This window comes from Notolabrus celidotus, chromosome 3 (genome assembly GCF_009762535.1).
Source record: "Notolabrus celidotus isolate fNotCel1 chromosome 3, fNotCel1.pri, whole genome shotgun sequence".
Lineage (NCBI taxonomy): Eukaryota > Metazoa > Chordata > Actinopteri > Labriformes > Labridae > Notolabrus > Notolabrus celidotus.
In genome coordinates, this window is record NC_048274.1 from 22,882,048 (window position 1) to 22,902,458 (window position 20,411).

The window sequence follows — 20,411 nt, forward strand, 5'->3', positions numbered from 1 at the left end:
CTATCTCTGCTGAGTCTCAGCCTGTCGTGTTCCCCCCTCTGTCTCTCAGCTGCAGTGGACGCCAGCGAGCACGCAGTCAGAGTTGTAACAGAGCCGTTAATCTACGCAGACAGACGGGCGGGATGGCGGAAGGGGCAGGTGCCGCTGGGTTTTGGATTGTGTTGTTATGCAGCAGGCTTGCTGCATTAGTCTGCAGGGAGAGGTGACGAATAAATCTGTTCCGCTGAATCAGGAGAGGTGTGTGTGAGCGAGCGTCCTCTTCACATCTCAGCCTGAGCGTGTGTGTGTGTGTGTGTTAGTGTGTGTGTGTGTGTGTTTGTGTTTGTGTGTGTGTGTGTGTGTGTGTGTGTGTGTGTGTGTTCATCCCCTGCGGCCTCACTCTCTCCCTCTCGCTCTGCAGAACAAGGGATTGTCACCAGTCACATTGTGTACCGGCAAGCTCCTGACCCCTCCCTCCCTCGCTGCCCCCTGTTCCTGCTCCTCACCTCCCTCCCTGTTTCTCCCACTGGCGTACAGCAACAGCTGGCGAGGTCACATGGTGTAACCCAGCTACCTCTCTCCGTCTCCCTCTTTCTCTTTTGCTCACATATGACATCCAATGACAAACACAGACTAATAAAGATTCTGACAAATTACAAAATAGTCCTAATTGTGCAGGAATGCTGAACAATAATAACATTAAATAGGAATTGAGTTTTGAGGACAGCAATCAATGTGAATGTCAATAATGATGACAGAAACAAGGACAGCAATCACACAGAGTACGGTGTGGTGTGTAGGATCAATGGGCATGGGTGTCAGTGTTAGTGTGTGTGTGTGTGTGTGTGTGTGTGTAGGTGCTTGAATCCGTCACATCAGCAGCTTTGCACAACTGCAGTGTTACATAACTAGAGAGAGAGGGAGAGAGAGAGATGTTGAAATAAGACACCAAGGGTAGGCTACCAACTGGGGGGCATTTTGATGGGGGAAAGAGGAGAGTAGATCCGGATTTGTGCTCTACCAATGTCAAAGTGTCTGTATCTAAGCTGAGCTCTAATATCCTCTGAAATTAGGTTTCTGGGCTACTTCACCTCAAACTCTCAAACACTGATCCTATAACTTTGGACATCATTAAACACAAAGTTTATAGTATTGTGTTCCAGTCTTCTGAAGGATTTGTGCCACATTTAGAACATGGTAAGCTTATAGTTTCAGTACTTTTGGAAGTGCAGTTGCGTTTGGTCAATCTGTGGGGTTGTGTTGTAGAAGACTCAGGATTATTACTTGTCTTTGTCCTGGCGGGATTATGGCTCAGTAAGAAGATCATAGCATTAATATTCATAAACACTGAGTAGCACTGGACACACACAGGTTGATATATGTAGAACCATTAGTGTTCTATTGCACTACATTAATAGACGTAAAAAGCGTATAGCCACCTTAAGCCTCCTATATTTATTCACAAGTTATTTTTACAAGTTGAATTCACTTTGAGTTTCATATATTAAAAATGCAAATAATTACACTTCCATCAACATCTTGTGTTTTTTAATAACTCACTCATGACTAGAGGGCAGATTGAGTATAAAATGTTTATTGACATTAAAAAAATGTTCATTTCAACTATTTTACACCATAGCAATTCTCCAGTGTAACTGGAAGAATTATCATTTACTTTCCAGTTACAGCAAATTGATTTATCTATGCACAGACAAACACAGCCATTAGAAACAAATCACTGTACAAATCATTTTGTGATTAAAAATAGTATTTATCAGAGCAACATCCATGAGGAACAAACATTTTGGCCTCAGAGCCGTAACAATTATAAATACATTCGACAACTGTGCAACATCATGTCTGCTTAAGACTTAATCACCTGAAGAAATACTCCATTCACCACCATGTACTATATTTACCTTTAAGTCTATGCATAATATAGTTTACTAGGTTTAAACTCTGCAAATTGTAAAAACTAAAGAACTTCCTATGTACTTGGTAAACATCAAAGTTATAACTCCTACTAGTTGTTTTTTCCCTGATGCCTTTATTTAGAGGGAAGGACTGTGCATGTTGTGGGAAACTTGGAAGAGGCAGTGGGTGGATGACATGCGGCAAACGACCACAGGTCAGATTTAAACTTGGTCAACTTGCTTCGAGGTCTATGGCTTCTGTACACGGGAGAAGCAGTAGTGGTTTTAGAATATGACTCTTGTTCCAAAAGCTTTCAAATTGTGCATTTAATGTTACTTATTTCATTATTTAACAATAATGAGAAATAGCTATTTATATGTTCTGGACAAATTTAGTCATCAAAATATTATTGAAAACATTATCTAATGAATCGTTATCTAAAAGTGAGATAAGCTTTGCAAGAAAAAAAAAAGATTGTGGCACATATTTGAGCAAACTGTGGTATAAAATATGGCCAGCAGAGTCACACATTACACTTGAGTTTGAAATCTCAACAGCATTAAGGCAGGGGAACCTGCAAACATGCATAGAGGCTTCACTTATTTGTCTAACAGGCACAGTAAGCTGCATGCTTGCCCGTCTGCCTGACCTGAAATCCCCATGTTGTCCCCTTGTTGAGCTGCGGAAAAAAAACAAGCTGTGCACTATTGGATTGATCTGCTATAAAGGGTCAGAATGGCACATAATCCCATTAAAGCACTAGGTGGTAGCGGAGTGTTTGGGTGTCCTGTATCTGTCAGATATAAAAATAACATTGCACATAAGGTACTTTTTAAATCAGGTAGCTGTCACTGCTAGAATTTACATGAAGTTAACATTTTACTCGAGACTACACTGATTGAAGCTATTTTTGACACTCACTATCACTGAAACTATGATTACTGTTAAGCATGAGGAAAAGAAAACTGTTGTGTGTGCGTGTTTGTGTGCATGTTACAGTATAGCTGATTGGTAAACAAAGAAGACACTTGTCTTTCAGTGTGTGAAAATAGTGTTGTAGTGTGTTTTTATTTTTATTTTGTGTGATTATTTCTTTTAGCGAGAGGTGGGTAGTAAACTGGCACATCATGCTGACACACACTGAACCCAGACGGCCTGTCAACATCCATGAGATCATTCCCATTTGTGTCTATGGCAAAATGTCTCTCACAGTCCAGCAGGGTGAAGTCGGAGCCGAAACAGATCTCAATCTGCCCCAAAACCTGGACATCATCTCTCTGTCAAACAAAAACATAATTTAACAATCAAACAGACTGTCAGCTGAATCATAAAACACCTGAAATAAAAATACACCTGATACAATACATATACTTAATATGCCTAAGAATAGTAACGTGCTAAAAATAAACTAAAAAATATCATTTTATTATGAAAATGTAGAATTAGAAGTTCATACCCTTGATTGGTGGACACACTGGATCTTTGGTTTGGCGTTGTAGGACTTCTCTATGGCGTCTTCAATTTGTGATAACTATAGACATACACATTACAAAGAGAGAAAACAAAGGTGAGAGGATCACTTTACTGACATTTTATTTACTACAGACTATTATCAACATTAAATGTTTCGAATGATTTAGAATACAAATTCTAAAAAAAGGTTTTGAAATTAAATAATAAATAAACCTACTTTGTAGTAGTCTTCTGAGGGGGTGATGTTGTACTTCTTAAGGACTCTACAGTAACAGAAACACAGAATCCTGTTTTGCTCTCATTTAGATGGATATAGAAAAAGTAAATGAAAGAGTAAAAATGTACAGGGCTCACACAGACCACGTACCTTGAGACAATAATGAGAACAATAAAACGTTTCAGTGTTTCAAAGTAAAAAGTGTGTACATGTGCCGTACCTGTCCAAATCCACTTTATGGTACAGTTCCAGTGCCTTGCTGAAATATTTATGTTGACTATTCAGAGAATCTGCTTTGGCTGCACATGTTCCATGTTTGTGCCACTCATACTTCCTGTTGAAACAGATGGATAGGTAGCAATAGCTTTTAATGTAAAGTAACTGTATCTGAGTTTAGCCACAGCTGTATCACTTTCTGTAATTTATATGGTTAGACTTTGGAGAAATCTGAAAACAACTGTGCAGATGAAGCTAGAAAACATGAATGTAAGTGGCTTGTTTCTATAAAACTAATGACTAATGAAGTAATGTACTTATTTGATAGTCAATGGATAAATGCACAATTCTTCATATTATAGTATGCCATGGAAATATACATGATATGCCTTTATGTTGCCATCTTTCCAAAAACCTGGAGGTAAATGCTTGTAACCAGCCATAGGTCAGGTGAAGTTTGATTGACAGAGTTAGAACTGAAGGATTTATTGATCCATACCAGAATTCACTAGAAGTGGGTTTCAGCAAGTCAGGCCAACTCTTCCTCATGTCTGGAAGCAGATCCTGAAAACAAATGAAGAAAAGATTTGTTTTTCAAACTTTGAGCATAATATCCTTTAGAAAATAGGGAAAAACATCATGAATTAAGTTTCCCAACCCCAAACTTTACTCTACGTCTCTATAAACGTGGCTTTATATGAAAAGATATTTACATGCAGATGCAATTAAAAAAATTCTCCTTTTAGTTTAAATTTTTCTTCCACTTGTCAGAGGTGTAAATGAGTGTATGTTTATGTTCCTTCCCAGTAAATTTAACAGATCTGATCTTAAAAGGACAAGAAATGACTAATGAATGTTACACAGTTATAAAGATAAAGAACAAAGTTGTACCTCTATTTTAGAGGAGTTGAAATGCCATGATGAATTGCAGTCAATGCCTTTATCAGGCCTGGAAAACAGAAAAATTATGATTAAGACAAACATGCTGATGAATAAAAACACCGATGCAAATGGAACAGCACAAACACAAACCACTGTAATACATACCAGAGTCCATGTAGTGTCCAGTAGCTAATGTTTGGCTTACAGTGCTCCATCTGAGATTTATGAAGGAAAGGGATTGTTGTTAATCTATCTGGACACATAAAGAAAATACTTCTTCACAATTATCATCTGACACTTCATGGATACAGTGTGTCTGGCATTTTTGTTTTTTTTGCATTTCAAACTAACTATATAGACAAGTTCCTTCTTTTCCTGTCAAGACTGTGGCATTTTGCAATGGAAAGGGGAACTGCAACAGTTTTGTTTATTTTGCGGTTCAGGAACAGCTCACGGTAGACAGGGTATAACTGCTGAGTCCAAATTTCTTCCCAGAACTAGATATGCACTTCTAAAAATCAAAGGCCTTTGAATCATTAAGTACGAAGAGACCTAGAGCTAACAGCAAAAAATACCAAACAAAAACTTTTCATATAGGATGATAATGTTTCAAATCAAGCCTTCACTTCTTGACACACAGTTGGACAAATGGAATATGACACAAGACATAATATTCTACCTGAAACTGTACCTTGTTATTGTTGAAATAATGAAACGCAACAAGAGTGCACTCAAAGAGCGTAGAAAAGGGTGTTATTTTGAGGGCTGCGACTTCTCAAGTTGTTCGAAACTGCAGCGTCAGTGAGAGAACAAAAACTTTCCTAATCCAACCACAGTGCTTAGCAGTCACACAGTCTTTCTCATGATTCAGACTTAGAAATCACATGACACGAAGGGGTTCTAATGTTGACTCTGTAATACAACAGTCAGAATCAGTATCAGAAATACTTCATTTATCCCGGGGGGAAATTCAGTCATTCAAGTTGCTCCTATACACAATAATTAAGAATATCAAATTATATTAATAGAATAAGTAATTAATGAGATATAAATACAAATACAATGAAGATAATGATAACAAATTATGTACAGAAGACCGAATAAGCTATGTAGAAAATAAATGGTTGAAGTCCCCGGAGATCAGGAAGTATCAGAAGCCAACATTGTATAAGGCTGATAAACCACATCTTTGAACACTTTATCATAACTGTTAGATAAATATTATAATATCCACACTATCATTCATTAGACATTTGTCAACATAGACTAAAGTAACAATGTAAACCTTTGCATAGTTGATGCAGAACCCTTTTCAAGCGATGGCTAGCCTGCTTGGGTGCAGGGTTATAAAAAACACTTGTGCAGGAATTACTCTGACCAGAGAGAGTAATTCATTGGCTATGCACAGGTCACATAAATAACATTGTTGTAAGGTTATGGGATATCTAAGCAACTAGGTGTTATTTTGTTTATAACACCTGTACAACTTCTACAGTAATGTGTTAAACTGTGTACCATAAAAACGTCAAGATGTCAAAGACAACACAGAAAAGGCATAAAGACACTCACACTGCAGAAGGTGTTTGGCCAGTGGTGAGTCAGAATCAGTTTTGTCCAAATGCTGTCATCTTCATGATGATGATGGTGATGATGAGGATGTGTGATCACATAGGCAGAGGACAGGACTGCTGCCAGGCACAGCAGAAGAGGGGAGCACAGCCTCATGCTGGACCTAAAAGAAGATAACAGATGTGTTATTAAAAGATGCTTCTTATTTTAACATCAGACACAATGCAGGCCTCTGGTCCACCTTACAAAACGCAGAGACATTTCCAGAGGGCAGAAATGATCAAGATGTTAGTGTGAAAATCAAGATTTAATTTATAATAATCGACTTTCAAAAAATGATCACAATGTTTTAGATCTAAGAAAGGGGAGTATAACGTAATGCACATAAAGAGAACAAAGAGGTGTCAGTTTTGACTTGGAGAAGTGTGTGGTAACCAAAACCTCGTGACTATTTACTTGGTCCATCAGCAAAAATGTAGTTTTTTATTCCTCAAATAGACGAACTATGCGCACTTTGAACATAATACATGGGCACGTTTAGCAAACACGGAATGAACTATCAATCCCTCCTCTGAACATATCGCTTTCTGCATTACAGTGCAGTTCAGAGTGCAGCAGGCACGGGGAATCAATGGCGTCCAACACAAACACACTGGATGAAAACTAATTGCATGTTCAGTCATGAATGCCGTTTAAGGGCTATGTTTATTTTAGTCGATCAATCGAAAAATGAGATGCAGCCAAGAATAAGTGGCATTTATTGACGGGCAACTTTGAAACTAATCCTAAGACATGAAAATGTTTCTCTAAAGCGTGTTTCTCGTACCTTAGCCCTTGCTCTAATGCCACAGTACTTTATTCAATTCATGATAACATGCTAAGCCGACCTGAAAGCTTTATGTTGGCAGTTCGACGTCAACATTAACTAGCTGTACTGCCAAGTCTACAGGAAGAGAAAACTTAAAAACAGAGTCCCAATCTGTAGGCTACTGTGTACATTTGAATAACTTGGATCGGTCTTACCTTGTGCTGGAGACGCTGGAACAAAAAATAGAGATGTTTACCCTGGCGTCGTGTTGTAGATCATTAAAACAACTTAACTAGATTTGTGCATTACTCAGGGTACAGTGAGTGCTGGTGAACAGTCTCTTGTTTGTGTCCCGCTGCAGCTTTACTACCTGAACGTCTCCTTTTAGCCAATAAGGAGCGCCGCACACGTCATGCGTCATCACGTGCCGAGTTGGATGGCGTGGTTTATTGTCCGGGCACGGATCCCACCAAATTTAAAGAATTGAAAATAATGAGTTCGGCTTTTTGAAACCCGGGTCGCTGATGTAAACTGTATTTAGTCGTCAATGTTTTTGACACCTTCTTATTAGGCGCCGTTTGTAAAGTTGTACACACCGAAAATAACTACAATATTTCTCCACATTTAGCTCCAAAACGTCATAAAAATGTCGTGCATTTTAAAAAGTCACTTTTTTTTAATCACATTTAGAGGAATATTTGTGATCTTCTTCACATTTCATTTTGTTGTGAAAAATATATTAAGTTAAAATAATTGTTAAATCCAAATGCTAAATCTAAATCTAAATCTAAATGTTAAATCTAAATCTAAATATTAAATATAAATCTAAATGTTAAATCTAAATCTAAATGTTACATATAAATCTAAATGTTACATATAAATCTAAATGTTACATATAAATCTAAATGTTAAATCTAAATGTTAAATCTAAATCTAAATGTTACATATAAATCTAAATGTTAAATATAAATCTAAATTTTAAATGTTAAATCTAAATATATCAGCTAAATATTTAGGATCGCAGTGCAACATTTAACATTTATATTTAACATTTATATTTATATTTAACATTTAGATTTAGATTTAGCATTTATATTTATATTTAACACTTAGATTTATATTTAACATTTAGATTTATATTTAACATTTAGATTAATATTTTAAATTAATATTTAATATTTATATTTATATTTAAGATTTAAGATTTATATTTATATTTAAGATTTATATTTATATTTATCATTTAGATTTAGATTTAGCATTTGGATTTTACAATTTTTTAACTTAATATATTTTTTACAACAAAATTAAATGTGAAGAAGAGCAGAAATATTCCTCTAAATGTGATAAAAAAAGTGACTTTTAAAAATTCACTTTCATGTTTTGGAGCTAAATGTGGAGAAATGCTGCTGTTATTTTCGGTGTGCACAACTTTACCTTCTTCCACAGTGAAATCCAAGCCGGTCAGCTATGGTCAATCGGAGGTAGTATTAGTATTAGTTCAGTTTTAGCATCTCTACTTTGAGTCTGATTTCTCTGAAATGTCCTCAAATAATATTAATGATTTAAAAAATAGATACACCTTACAGATTAAGCATGGTCTGTCACATCTCCATCCTTAGATGACCGAGAATATTAATTTGGCATTGTGTTTAACAGGAATAACAACAAATTATTTTAATTTTAATTTTTAATTTTAATTTGATGCTCAGACCATGATCACATGGTATGGAGCCGCAGAACATAAATTACAAATAACAAAACAATGTAATGATGGCACACAGCATGGTTGAAGTACAGCAGATCTTACTCAAACAAAGGAAGGACATTCTTCAGAAAAGCCCCTAACTTACACATACGTTTTGGCTTGTCTGATTGCAAAAGTAGAATTAATTTAAACAGAGAGGGACATTGGAAATAATACCTGGGTATGAACCTCTCTCTATTATTCAGAATGCTTGTTTTCCTGCTTTCAAACAAAATATGGTACTCATCGTCCATACGATTACCATGACAAAGGCTAAATATCCTATCTTTTCTATCCAGGCCTTTATACCTTCCAGTGACCTTAGGGATCCAGGTGTTACTTATTCTAAAACTACAGATAGCATGTCTATACTTTTGGTATTCAAAAAAAAATATTTTTCTAGTTTTACATCTCATTTAAATTGTACATATAAATCACACTGTAGTCATATTTACAGCTTCTTCAACAAGCAAACTCCTCAAATTAAGTAATTGATATGTTTGAATGTGTTAGCGTGTTCTGGGTGTTTATATTGTCATGATATGTACATATAGGTAATATAATAAGAGTCCTGCAGGGACATTAACAGTTGACCTTTGCTCATAGCATGCTGGAGGATTTTCTCCATTGTTACTCTATATATTATCTGAGCAGGCTTAACAGAAAACATGTGAAAGAAATAGATGTGCAATACCCAGAATGAATCTCCTCTGCTGTCAAAGAGAGTCAATATGTTTTTATGAAAAAAAATGTAACCCAAAATAATGTGCTCTTGAAGACTAGTTTTTAAAAGGGTGTTTTTCTTTCCTGCAGGAATATGGGTATTCTAAAAACGTCTAGAGGAACAGTGATCTGAATGTACAGCATGGAAGTTTTATCTATATTTAATTAAGTCAAAATATTTATTTAGATGTCTCTTTGTATAGTGCTGTACTGAATATTCAATATTAAATGTGACAGGCAGCCCAGAGAGACCATATTAATCATTATAAGACAATGTGTTCAGTAAGATATATAAAATGACTTATATTTAAATACATCATCCCTCTTTGTCTCCAGGAAGTAAGTACACATTCAAATGGGAAAAAAATGCAAATATCTGGAAAAAGAAAAGAAACAGAGACTGATCCTTCAACAAAACTGCAGACATCCTTTTAATTTTCTTTGATGAGTTTTTTCTGTTACTGCTTATTCAATCAACTTGCTGAAGAATTCACTGCCATGTCATTACCCTGTAGCCTAGGATTACTAACGTCTTACTGTAAGCCAGCAGCATATTGTACCAAAATTATCACTGGGATTTGGTTACAGATAGTACTACCAGATGACCAACAGAGGGCTCTTTTCAACCACAGACTGACATTCACTTTGGTTTAACATACACACAGTACAAGGACAAAAGGGAGGCAGTAAAGATTGCAGTTGTATCAAGAATACAATACCCAATTAGACATTCAAAAGACGCTTTGACACAACAATAACACTCTTATGTCTAATGTTACTGTATCGTTTTTAATACACAGCCCAATAACTCATAATGATTTCTTTGTTACATTATGTTCAAATGTATTAAGAAGTTTGTAGTCATGTGTGTTAAAATCATATATTATAATGAATCGTTACATTTTGGGATGCTATAACAATTTTTTTGGAATGGGAAGTATTCAGTCAAAAAATTTTACTGCCTTAAAATGTTTACTTCAATTTTTTTAGACCTGTTTATTTCCTATTTTAAATTTATCCATTTCAATTTTTAAAAAAGCTGAGCATTAATGTGGAATAAAATAAAAAACAGTCAGTTCCCTTTTTCCAATTCTCATTTAAATTGTCCAAGATTTTATGAACTTGGTGTTCAATGTTGTACTTGTTGGAGATTTTCAACAACACAGGCAGTTACAGATTTCAGCTTTAAATGAACCATCTTTCCTTTCATCTTCTTTGTTGCTTCCTTTCCATTTCTTATACCTGTCTACATCACTCACATCATGCATCTCCTCCTCTCACCCTTTCACTCTCTCTCTTTCCCTCTCTCTAAAGTAACTCCATGTTCTCACATCATACAATTTCCCCTCAGATGGGAAATGTGTTTCACAGCTCTTCCACTGTGTCAGGAATAGCCAAGCTGTAACTGTAGCTAGTTTTATAAATAGGGCCTGGCCAAAGTTCAGCATGCGACACAGTGTCTGAAGAAGCTTCTCATTGCATATGGAGAAGGAGAGGACTGCAGTACTGTCTCAAGTGCATCAAGAGCAATTTAGATGTATATTAAAACCACCACATACTGTAGACATGAGTTTCCATTGCAGCATTCAGATTTGCACTGATTGTCAAAGTAGGACAGTACGTGCTATATAAGATCGGAAATTCTGTCTGAAGTATGTTTTGTTGTCAATGCCATTTTTTCCTAGAAAAAAATGAAGTGACTTTAGCTCTTAAGAGAGCTAACCATGTAACTTCAAATTCTGTCAAGCAAAAAATACACTGCTTTAAAATCTGTGTGTTCGATTTCACCATGATGGTCAGATTTTGCCTTGATTAAACCATGGTGTGCTTGACCTAGCAGTTGTTTAGCATCAATTGGTGCTCTAAAATGTCAAATAACATCTAACGAGGCCTCTGCATCAAAACAGTGGTCAAACTCTGTTAATCAAATAGATGACTGGTTGTAGTGGTTCTGAGTCTTGAAGGATGCTGGTTATATATAGGCAGCTCTCTCTCCTTTTAAGGCCTCAGAGAGAGGCAGGTGGGGGTCGGTTGGAGACGGGTGGTGGTTTTGTTGGCCTGGTACTTGGTTTAGGCTGACTCCCTGTGGATTCAGGCTGAGAACCGAAGTCGCTGCAAGGGAAACCTCAAGGGGTAAGTTAAACTATAATTTTATCTTCTCTCTAACCTTCTCTACACCTTCCGCTTTTTAATCGACTTTTGTTTGAAACCTGAACGGGATCAGTGGGAGGAGGACGGGAGAGAAGATTGAGGCACAGGCAAGACCCTTACCAAAGCGGACAAGACTTTGAACCAGAGTGATGGGATACAGATGACAAAGCAATGTATTTGGGATGTATTAGTTAACCACTGTTTTGAGGATAGTGGCTTTTACTGCTTCTTTTTTTGCAACAATACAGAGAGACAGTGGGGTTCAGTGTGTTTATGAGACACTAATTGGTTTACATGGGCTCCTACTGGACACTCAAATTAGGTTTCAGACACTTGGGACTCTTGCTTCAGTGGACAAATTGCTGTTGTGTTGGTTTGGGACTCTTAATGTGTTGACTTAATTGAGTGTTGATTTCATCTTTCATTTTAAACTAATAAAATGACAAGGGATTATCATCATTATCATTATTAGCATTACAACCAGTGACTGTGTCCAAAAAGCAGCTGTTAATGATGAAGATGAATAATATCAGGGTTTGTGTGGTTTTGGTTTGGATATTAAGAGGTGTTTAGTTACATACAGAGAGGCTCAGGTGTCATTTGGCAGCCATTTTTGCTGTTCCAGTGTTGGCCGGACTGACAGAAACAGCCACCGCGGCACAGGGCTGATAGGACTGTAGTTTGTTTGAGGGCATTTGAATTAAGAAGCTCAATGCTTTTCTATATGTCAACTGCTTTGATTTAGATTTTGTGACATCTGCGCTGGATGTTGCTATGTAAATAAACTTAATATACATTCACGAGCCAAGTTAGACTACTTTGGATTTGTGGTACATTTCTGCAACACAGGCTGGTTGAATTATATTTAAGCTGTGTTAAGTGTCCAAACCTCAGTCATTTCTAATATTTTCTACTGCAGCACCATATGATACGCCATCAGGGAATCTCCTGGCTACTGCTATTTGCTTTGGAGGTTAGAGATCAGGGGTTAGGGTAGTATAGTGTAGTCCATCTCCCTGCTTGGCTGCTTGATTGGCACTTTTGGGGCATCAGTTTAAGATTACTTTGATGATACTTCTGGGGACCCTGAAGCTTTGAAAGCTAGTACAGAGATGTGGAAACAGGAGTGTCTGTGCCAGTAGAGCAAGTCTCGGGAGCTTTTAGAGTGTAGTTGAGGAGCCAGTGGTTTAACGTTTCCATTGACCTTATTTTAGTCTCATGGGACTAAGGTGATGTAAGGCAATTATGTTTCAACGCCGCTATGATGTAAGACAAAGTGACGCCACTGCTTTGGTTTGTGTACTATGAGATTGGTCGGTCACACTACTTTCGAAGAGAAAATGAGATAGAACAAATCATTCAGAAATGATGAGGGTAGAAACACTTACATAGTTGAGTTTTCCTATATTGAAATATGTATGGCTTCATCAATGTATCTCCAAAGTGTGAAATAAGGTACGAAGTCTATCATACGTAACTGGCCAGGATTAAATTAGAGTCGTCACATGATGGAGGATCTTTGGCACAGCTGTAGCGTCACTAACTGCTCATGCACATTCCTGGTCCAGCAATAGCCCACATTCAGTTCTTTGTTTATGTTTATGTATCACGTGTGTGTCTTTGTTCCTGATGTCTTTAAATCATTTTAGATATAATGTCACCTTGTCATTCCTGAAGCTGACTTTTGTGTTTGTGTGTGTGTGTGACTCTATTGCCAAGTGCATGTGTCCAAATTCCGGGAGCGTTTTTCTTTTCGCAGGGGGTGAGGCTGTAAATGAATTATTTTGTAGCCATTGTTACCACACGTTGTTGCAAAGTGCAGATTCTCAATGGGGAGGAACAGAGGACATTGTTTCTCTTTAGAATAATCAGCTGTGTCTAATTCCTGAAGTCTCTCCAAAAGTTCTTCAAGGTTTCAGGCCCCTGTGTGTTTGTGTTGCTGCGTTTATTGTCCATCCTGTAAGTGAAGATCTGCTGTACTCTGTTACCATGTCAGTCTCTATGTGTGTACGTGTGTGTGTATCTACAGTGTCACCATGTCAGACTGGATCAAACGTGGGACTTATGACCATGAATACCACCACAAACAGAGCCAATATGTGGTTAAAGAATACAGCAGGTATATGTCACATGTCAATGCTATGCTAAAGGCATTGAGCTAACAGTAGATCTGTAACAGTAGTCCGAGCTTTGCTGTGCTAAACCTGCCACATGCTTAATAAGGTGCAGACAACCTTGATTAAAAACCAAGACAAGGTTAAAATAATAACAGCTTAACATATTAAGCTAACACCAAAAACAAACTAACTCCAAACTACACTTGAAAATTGTTTTCATAATGTCCCATTCTCATATTCAAAATCCAAACTCAGTCTGTGGTAAATTACTTCAGACTAAAACACCCAGCTCTGCTTTATTTGAAAACCCTAATTCTACTATTCAACCTATTTAAGGAAAATCCAGACATAACATGTAGACATATTAGAGGTAATATCTACACAGGTTACACACCATGAAGAAAAGCAACACATTTTCTTGAACTACGTGGAGTGTTTATGTGTTTGTTTTTGTGTGATCAAGAGGAGTACCTGCAGGTATTCTGGCTGCTGTGTTTTGTTGTCCATACCACTTTGTGAGTCTTCTGTGTGATGCTGATCATTTTTCGCTTATAAGCTGCTAACCAGAGCACTGACAAGTCTGACCTTCATTTAAAGAGGACTACTCAATACATTTAACAGTGTTCAGTGAAGAGTGCTAAATTATTTGTACTTATGTTGCATTATAAACTCTGCTTATATCACAATTATTGGCCTTACTAATAAAGTAATCAAGTTTTTTCCTGTAGGTTTACTCTGTCCTCTGCAAATCAGTACCATGAAATTAGCATGTTACCTGCTTCGCTAGTTAGGTTGAACCCACAAATCCCAAAGGCTGTGTAAATGTATGTGTGACCCCAACCATCCAGTCCCAACACTGCTTTAACAGTATAGCATTATTTCCTTCCCTTCCTATCCCTCCTGCCTCATTCTCGTCACAGCGGTCTTAAGCCAACAGCCTTGTCTGTTGCTGCCAGCTCTCAGGATCGCCCTCACTCTCTGGACTGCAGGACACTCGTCTTTATTTTCCGGTAGTAGAATGACTTCAGGCCTGATGGCTTTATGGAGGAACAGTGATGAAAGGCACAGACTCTAAGCTTTTCACTGCTGGCTGTGTCTCTCCTGCTGACAATCTCCAACTCTCAGGCAAAAGTCCTTTTTCTACTTCTCAGGCAGCCTTTCATAGGTTGGACTCTATAAGTGGCCGAATATAAGATTTGACTAAAGCCATAAGAAAAAAGGGGAATTACTTAAAGCAGCAAGATTTGAATTTTCATCTTCTTATTTTTAAGACTTTTTCACGCACAATACATTATGACAACATGGCTCTCTAAATGGACAGTTAATTTTTCCAGGAAAGTCTCATATATTGCAAGTTAAGTATTTCCCTGTAGAGATACTGAAAGCCTGATTACAAGGCTTGTCATGCCAGCTATCAAAAGCTAATGAATGAAGATGCAATTGCAGCTCTTTCATTACAAATGTTCATTATAACATCAACCCTCTAGAGGGTAAGCTCAGACCACTATGCCCTGAACACAGATGTTGAGTTTGATTATATCCTGGAACACACATGTGAAAAAACTCACTGTTGATGTTAAGGGCTCTCCAATGTCAAACGCATGCGCTTTTGTATGGTATTTTCCAAACGTTGGTGTCACTTCCCTTCTGACAAAGGGACTATAGTTTGTCGTGATTGATTACTTGCTAGTTAAGAGCAGGCTCAATCTAAGATGCTTTAATTTCCTGTCCAATCAAATGAGATCTAAGCTAATGATCAACATTCTGTGCATGAAGCAGGTTTCAACCCCTAACGGTAATAGACACCACCTCTTAGCTCATTACAGTGTTAGTATCAGTAGTAGACTGGACTGACGTCTTCATGAATGCTGGTTGGGGTCATGCTGACCATGTTCCAGCAGACATTGGACTGGATTGGTGGATTCAGTGCTGATTAACTTCACCATTAGCTTATAATATCAGTGCACTGCTTTGCAGATTTAAATCGGGATGCACCATCTGACTTCTCTGGCTCTGATACCATCACCTGGGATACCAAACGGAAATTCAGTACTAGTGTTCTATATGTCTTGTAAGCCTCTCTGTGTGGAAGAGGCTGGGTCCATTGTTATATGGGAAAATAATTTCAGGCCTAATTAGATCATTGCTTTCCTAACTATAAACAGAATGTAACACATACATAAAAGTGATAGATACATTATTGTTTCAATTGTAAAGATTTTGAACCAGAAACTTGGTTAAAAAGATTATTAATATTAACTGGTGTTGCAATTCATGAGGAATATGGCAGTACTGATGCTAAACACTAAGATAGTACAAGCAGCTGAAGAACCCACTGGCAAAGCAAGCACAAAACGCGCCCAAACAGCTGATACTTTAGCTCTTACCAAGGAGATAGAATAGCTCCCTCCTTGTTCCTGGGAGCAATGTGCTCACCCAGTACTGATGAAGCTTGATGAATTTTTACATAGAGATAGAATTGAGTAGATCAGCCCAGGATTGACCCCCTTTGACACAATACCTGATCCATTTATTTGATTCACTATTTCACTTGATCCAATATCAGAATTAGATCGGTGCATCCCCAAAGCAAAGGCTTGTAAGCTGGCTAATGGCCTCAGCCTTTGCTCGTAGAACTATGGCTTTAGTAGGTGAAACATTGATCGTTTATCGGTTCTTAATTTGCTAACTCAAAACAATGCATGCTTAAATAATTTCTTAACATTTTTTATTTTTTATTTTTATAATATCAATATTTAAAGTTGTCACATGTTCTAAATCACATCTATCGATAATTAACACAATCTTCAGACTGTGTGCAACAAAGTCTCTGTTTTCCTGAATCTGTAGTTGATCGGACTCACTGTTTGTCTTTAGCTCTGAGTCGAAGGAGGACAGATATGAGCACAAAACACGAGTTCACATCCAGGAGATGGTAAGAATTCTGTGAACAACTTTCTCTACCCAGACTTACAACACTGGAAAAACAAAGTGTGTAATCATGTCTACCTGAGCTCCTGTTACAGGGTTTAGTGTATTACAGTTATTGAAAGAGAAGTGGGTAAGTATGAATGTGAGTGTTATTGATGTGTTTGTTATTCATTGGTATTTTTGTTTTCCTGTCTAGATTGCGGCGAAGATGTTGGACAAATATGTGCGTGAGGGGCCCATGATCAGGGGACCAAAGTTCATGGCCAGACTAAGATCCCACACTGTGTTTGAAAATACTCCTGTCCAACTCTTCTGCAGTGTTGATGGCTTCCCCACACCTGTGGTGAAATGGTCGGTAAAAAACAGAAACGTCTTCTTCTTTTAACAAAGGAATATTACAAAATAACTCACAGGGTCTTCTAATTGAAAACAGATGACAAAGTTGAAAAATCATGGTTTCACATGTGTTTTAAAACTGAGCTGTATGTTTTCTGTTCAAGGTATAAAGATGATGTGATCATGGACATGTCCTCTGGACATTGTCTGGTGCAACACAAAGGTGGAGTTCATTCTCTGGAGATCCCAAGGTACAGCATGTTAAAAAAAAACGTTGATTTTACCATTTAATCTAACAGCCTTTGCACAACCCGGCTGTGCAAGTTAGCAAGTATTCCTAATCTGTGGATCAGGGGGAGCTTTGAAAAGTCAATTAAATATTAAACACACATTTTTAATCAACATGAGATGCAAGGTTGATAGATGAGAACCATTTAACAGTTAGAAATGAGAAAGATGCTAGAGGTAGCATTTATGCAAATCATCAAACTGTATCCATAGAGATTGAATGTATCTTACCACTGCTGCATTCATTTTGACCGTTCTTGTTTTCCATTACTACACTGACAATCCCCTTAATTTTTCTAAGTGCTACTAGTATACTACATCACAGGAGTATGCATTTTGTGGTGATATTGCAGCTTATGGGAAACATCCCAGGGAGTTTTTAAAATTGAAAAAATGTTTAAAGACAGCTATGGCCACCATTGAAAGCTGGTTGAGCAGTGAAAGGTTTTACACAGTCTGTTTGTTGATAGTGATAAAACGTTTATGTTTTTGATGAGGAATTCACACATTCTTATTACACATTCACAAATCTGATTAACAGTGGTTTCAAGTCACATATTTTGCACCTAAAGTGAATATTTTACAAGTATTTGGGTTTCGATCCCATCACCTTTACATGCAAGCCCAACACTTTTCTCTGAAATCTATTTCAGCCCTTTTACAACAGGTGCCATCAGGAAATCAACTACGTTAGCATCTCTCTACTTTTGTAGTCAGAGTGACACAGCCGACGTATCAGCACATGGGCAGTCTTTATTTTTCTTCCTCTGGGGGAAATCTGGAAAGTGCTTTTTTTTAAGCTGTCCCTGAGCCTTATGATGACATAGCACTGCCCTATTGCGCTGTGGTTATAATTTAAAACGAAAAATAAAAACATTGAAATGAAGTCTTTGTGTGGACAGCATTTAAACTACCTCTGATTGATTACTTTTTAGAAAAGCCATCAGAATATTACTTTCTGTCGTCCTTTCACCTCTCAAATATACAGTTGATTGAATCAAAATCTGATATAAGACACGTTAATGCCTCAACCCTATTTTAGCAGGTTGAGAAATGGTTATAATTACTGGTACATGTCTTGGATGTCCAGACCAAATTTCACTATCATTTTAACCATGTTTGGTTATTTAAATCCTACTTAGTGCTCACTGGGATCATGCACACTTTTGCAGACAGCAGAAATAATATTTTGTAGTGTAGTGCACCTTGTGGGATGGCAATGCACCAATAAAATACATGAAAAGTGTAAAACAAGTGTAAAACAAGTGTAAGTGTAAACACAGCAGTTGTCCCAACACTTTAATGGGTTGGTCGACTTTAGGGAATTCATTATATTTGATACAGTTTCATTTCAATATAATTTATGTCTTGCTAGTCCAATTTATTTTTACACTTTTTAACTTTGGCCACTGATGGCTGATTCCAAGACGGTCTTGAACCTTCTGATTATCTTTCTTGTTGGTCCCCTCAGGATCATCACACACATTCCAACTGGAGTCATAACGTCAGAGTCAGCTGACTGACTGCATGGTTACTGATATAGGGGGGAGGGGAGAAGACAGGGGGCATATCCCACTCTCCCTCCAGTCTTAGTCTTAGGAGGCTCAGCTGTTCGAGTGCTGACCTTAGTGCTACCTGATACTACTGGATTCTTGAAGTCATCACTATCCACTGAGATCCAGTCGCCTTTAGCTCCATCTGTCTGTTACTTACACACATATTAGCCAAAAGCCATTACTACATGTAGAAAATACCCTTGATCTCTAAGTGGCAAAGAAAACAAATAAATAGATGACCATCGGAAATTAATGTTTTGTATTTGAAAGTCAGAACTGTCAGAAAATAGTTACTATGAAAGGATTGGTGAGTATTCAAGTTTAAAAATAGCCTGACAGCTCTGAGAGGAAAAACTCTTTTGAATTTCAATTATCAGCAGCTTGTTGTATTTTTAAGACAGGCTCATGACTGAGAGAGAAACTGCAGAATCCCTACCCCCCTACATCTCAGTCCCTAAATTCTTATACCATGGCATTCCTGTTCCCTAATTCTACCACCCTCTCCATGACATGCATTTGAAGATTTACTGAAGCTATTAAAATCAAATTCATTTTTTCCCTCAGCTTCACGCTGAAACTGGCTGGAGTCTCTTCCTTAATATAGTCAAAGTCATCTCTTTATGCCCATTTCAGCCTACACAGTCTGCACAGGCTGAATTCTTCATGTAATATGACTAACTAGTGTCATATGAGGTCTTCTTGGAAAAGTCAGTGAGGAGCATCGGTGTGAAAATAATACAGAGAGATAAAAATGTAGCATAAAACAAAGAATAATGATAAAAAGAGAGGCTTTAACAAGAAAGAGGATGAACCATGAAATCACCCCATGCCATGAAAGTATGAAAAATGTCGGCCTGTAAACCCCAGAGCAGCACCCTTGTGCCTCCTTGTGTTCTCTCTATATATCTCTCGAACATGCACCTTTGGCTGATGTAATTTTTCTATCTCTGGGCCATCTGAGGACAAAATTGACTAGATTAGAAGCCTCTGCAATTTGCATTCTCAAGGCTCGCTAAGCTTGTCAAACGTCTGCAGCCATATGGCTCTTGAGGGAACCTGATAACTGTCTTCATCATGCAGAAGCAGATTTGACTGTAAATGAGTTTTTCTGTGAAATGTCCTGAAAATTTTTACCAGTTCTGACAAAAGTAACTCCAATCTCATAAAAAAATACGACAAGATTATGTCACAGCTTTGAGGCTCTGTTTCCCAGAAATATGTCTAATTCCAAGTTTATTCCAAGCATCATTTAATCTTGCCACAGTATGTCAAGTGGATTAGACTGGACGGGCATTTTTGCTGTGAAATCAAACCAATGAATTCCTGTGATCACCGTCAAAGGTCATATATTTGTGTGAACAATTTCAAACAGCTTGGAAAACAAACCTAATAAAACATCAGGTGCAGTAAGTCCAGTCACAGCAGATCACTGAGGGTATAAGATTGATCTGGAATCTAGTTATTTGCCTGGTTAAAGACTGTAAAAAGAACTACTGACTCTCAT

At 37.4% G+C, this 20,411-nt stretch overlaps 2 protein-coding genes across 2 annotated transcripts in view; one reads left to right on the forward strand and one right to left on the reverse strand.

Moving 5' to 3' along the window:
• The window catches only part of myom2b (myomesin 2b), a 51,432-nt gene that overhangs the window by 7,111 nt on the left and 23,910 nt on the right, over positions 1-20,411 (forward strand). The window contains 4 exon segments of the mRNA XM_034680027.1: positions 13,709-13,798; positions 16,674-16,731; positions 16,924-17,078; positions 17,228-17,314. Coding sequence (XP_034535918.1) covers positions 13,709-13,798; positions 16,674-16,731; positions 16,924-17,078; positions 17,228-17,314 — 390 coding nt within the window.
• On the reverse strand, positions 2,933-7,486 carry rnaset2 (ribonuclease T2). The gene is made up of 9 exons (XM_034680031.1): positions 7,274-7,486; positions 6,251-6,413; positions 4,847-4,896; positions 4,691-4,748; positions 4,299-4,363; positions 3,804-3,917; positions 3,584-3,629; positions 3,350-3,424; positions 2,933-3,170 (listed from the first exon to the last, which is right to left on the reverse strand). Exons 2-9 carry the CDS (start codon positions 6,404-6,406, stop codon positions 2,967-2,969), a joined length of 768 nt encoding a protein of 255 aa, XP_034535922.1. The 5' UTR covers positions 6,407-6,413; positions 7,274-7,486; the 3' UTR covers positions 2,933-2,966.

Bases quoted from the DNA above. Each gene is read 5' to 3' on its own strand.
- rnaset2 (XM_034680031.1), bottom strand. From the start codon at position 6,406: ATGAGGCTGTGCTCCCCTCTTCTGCTGTGCCTGGCAGCAGTCCTGTCC. The intron at 4,749-4,846 runs GTATGTATTACA...TCTGTTTTCCAG, and splicing joins TGGACACTACATGGACTCTG to GCCTGATAAAGGCATTGACT. The intron at 3,425-3,583 runs GTAGGTTTATTT...GTATGTCTATAG, and splicing joins CCTCAGAAGACTACTACAAA to TTATCACAAATTGAAGACGC.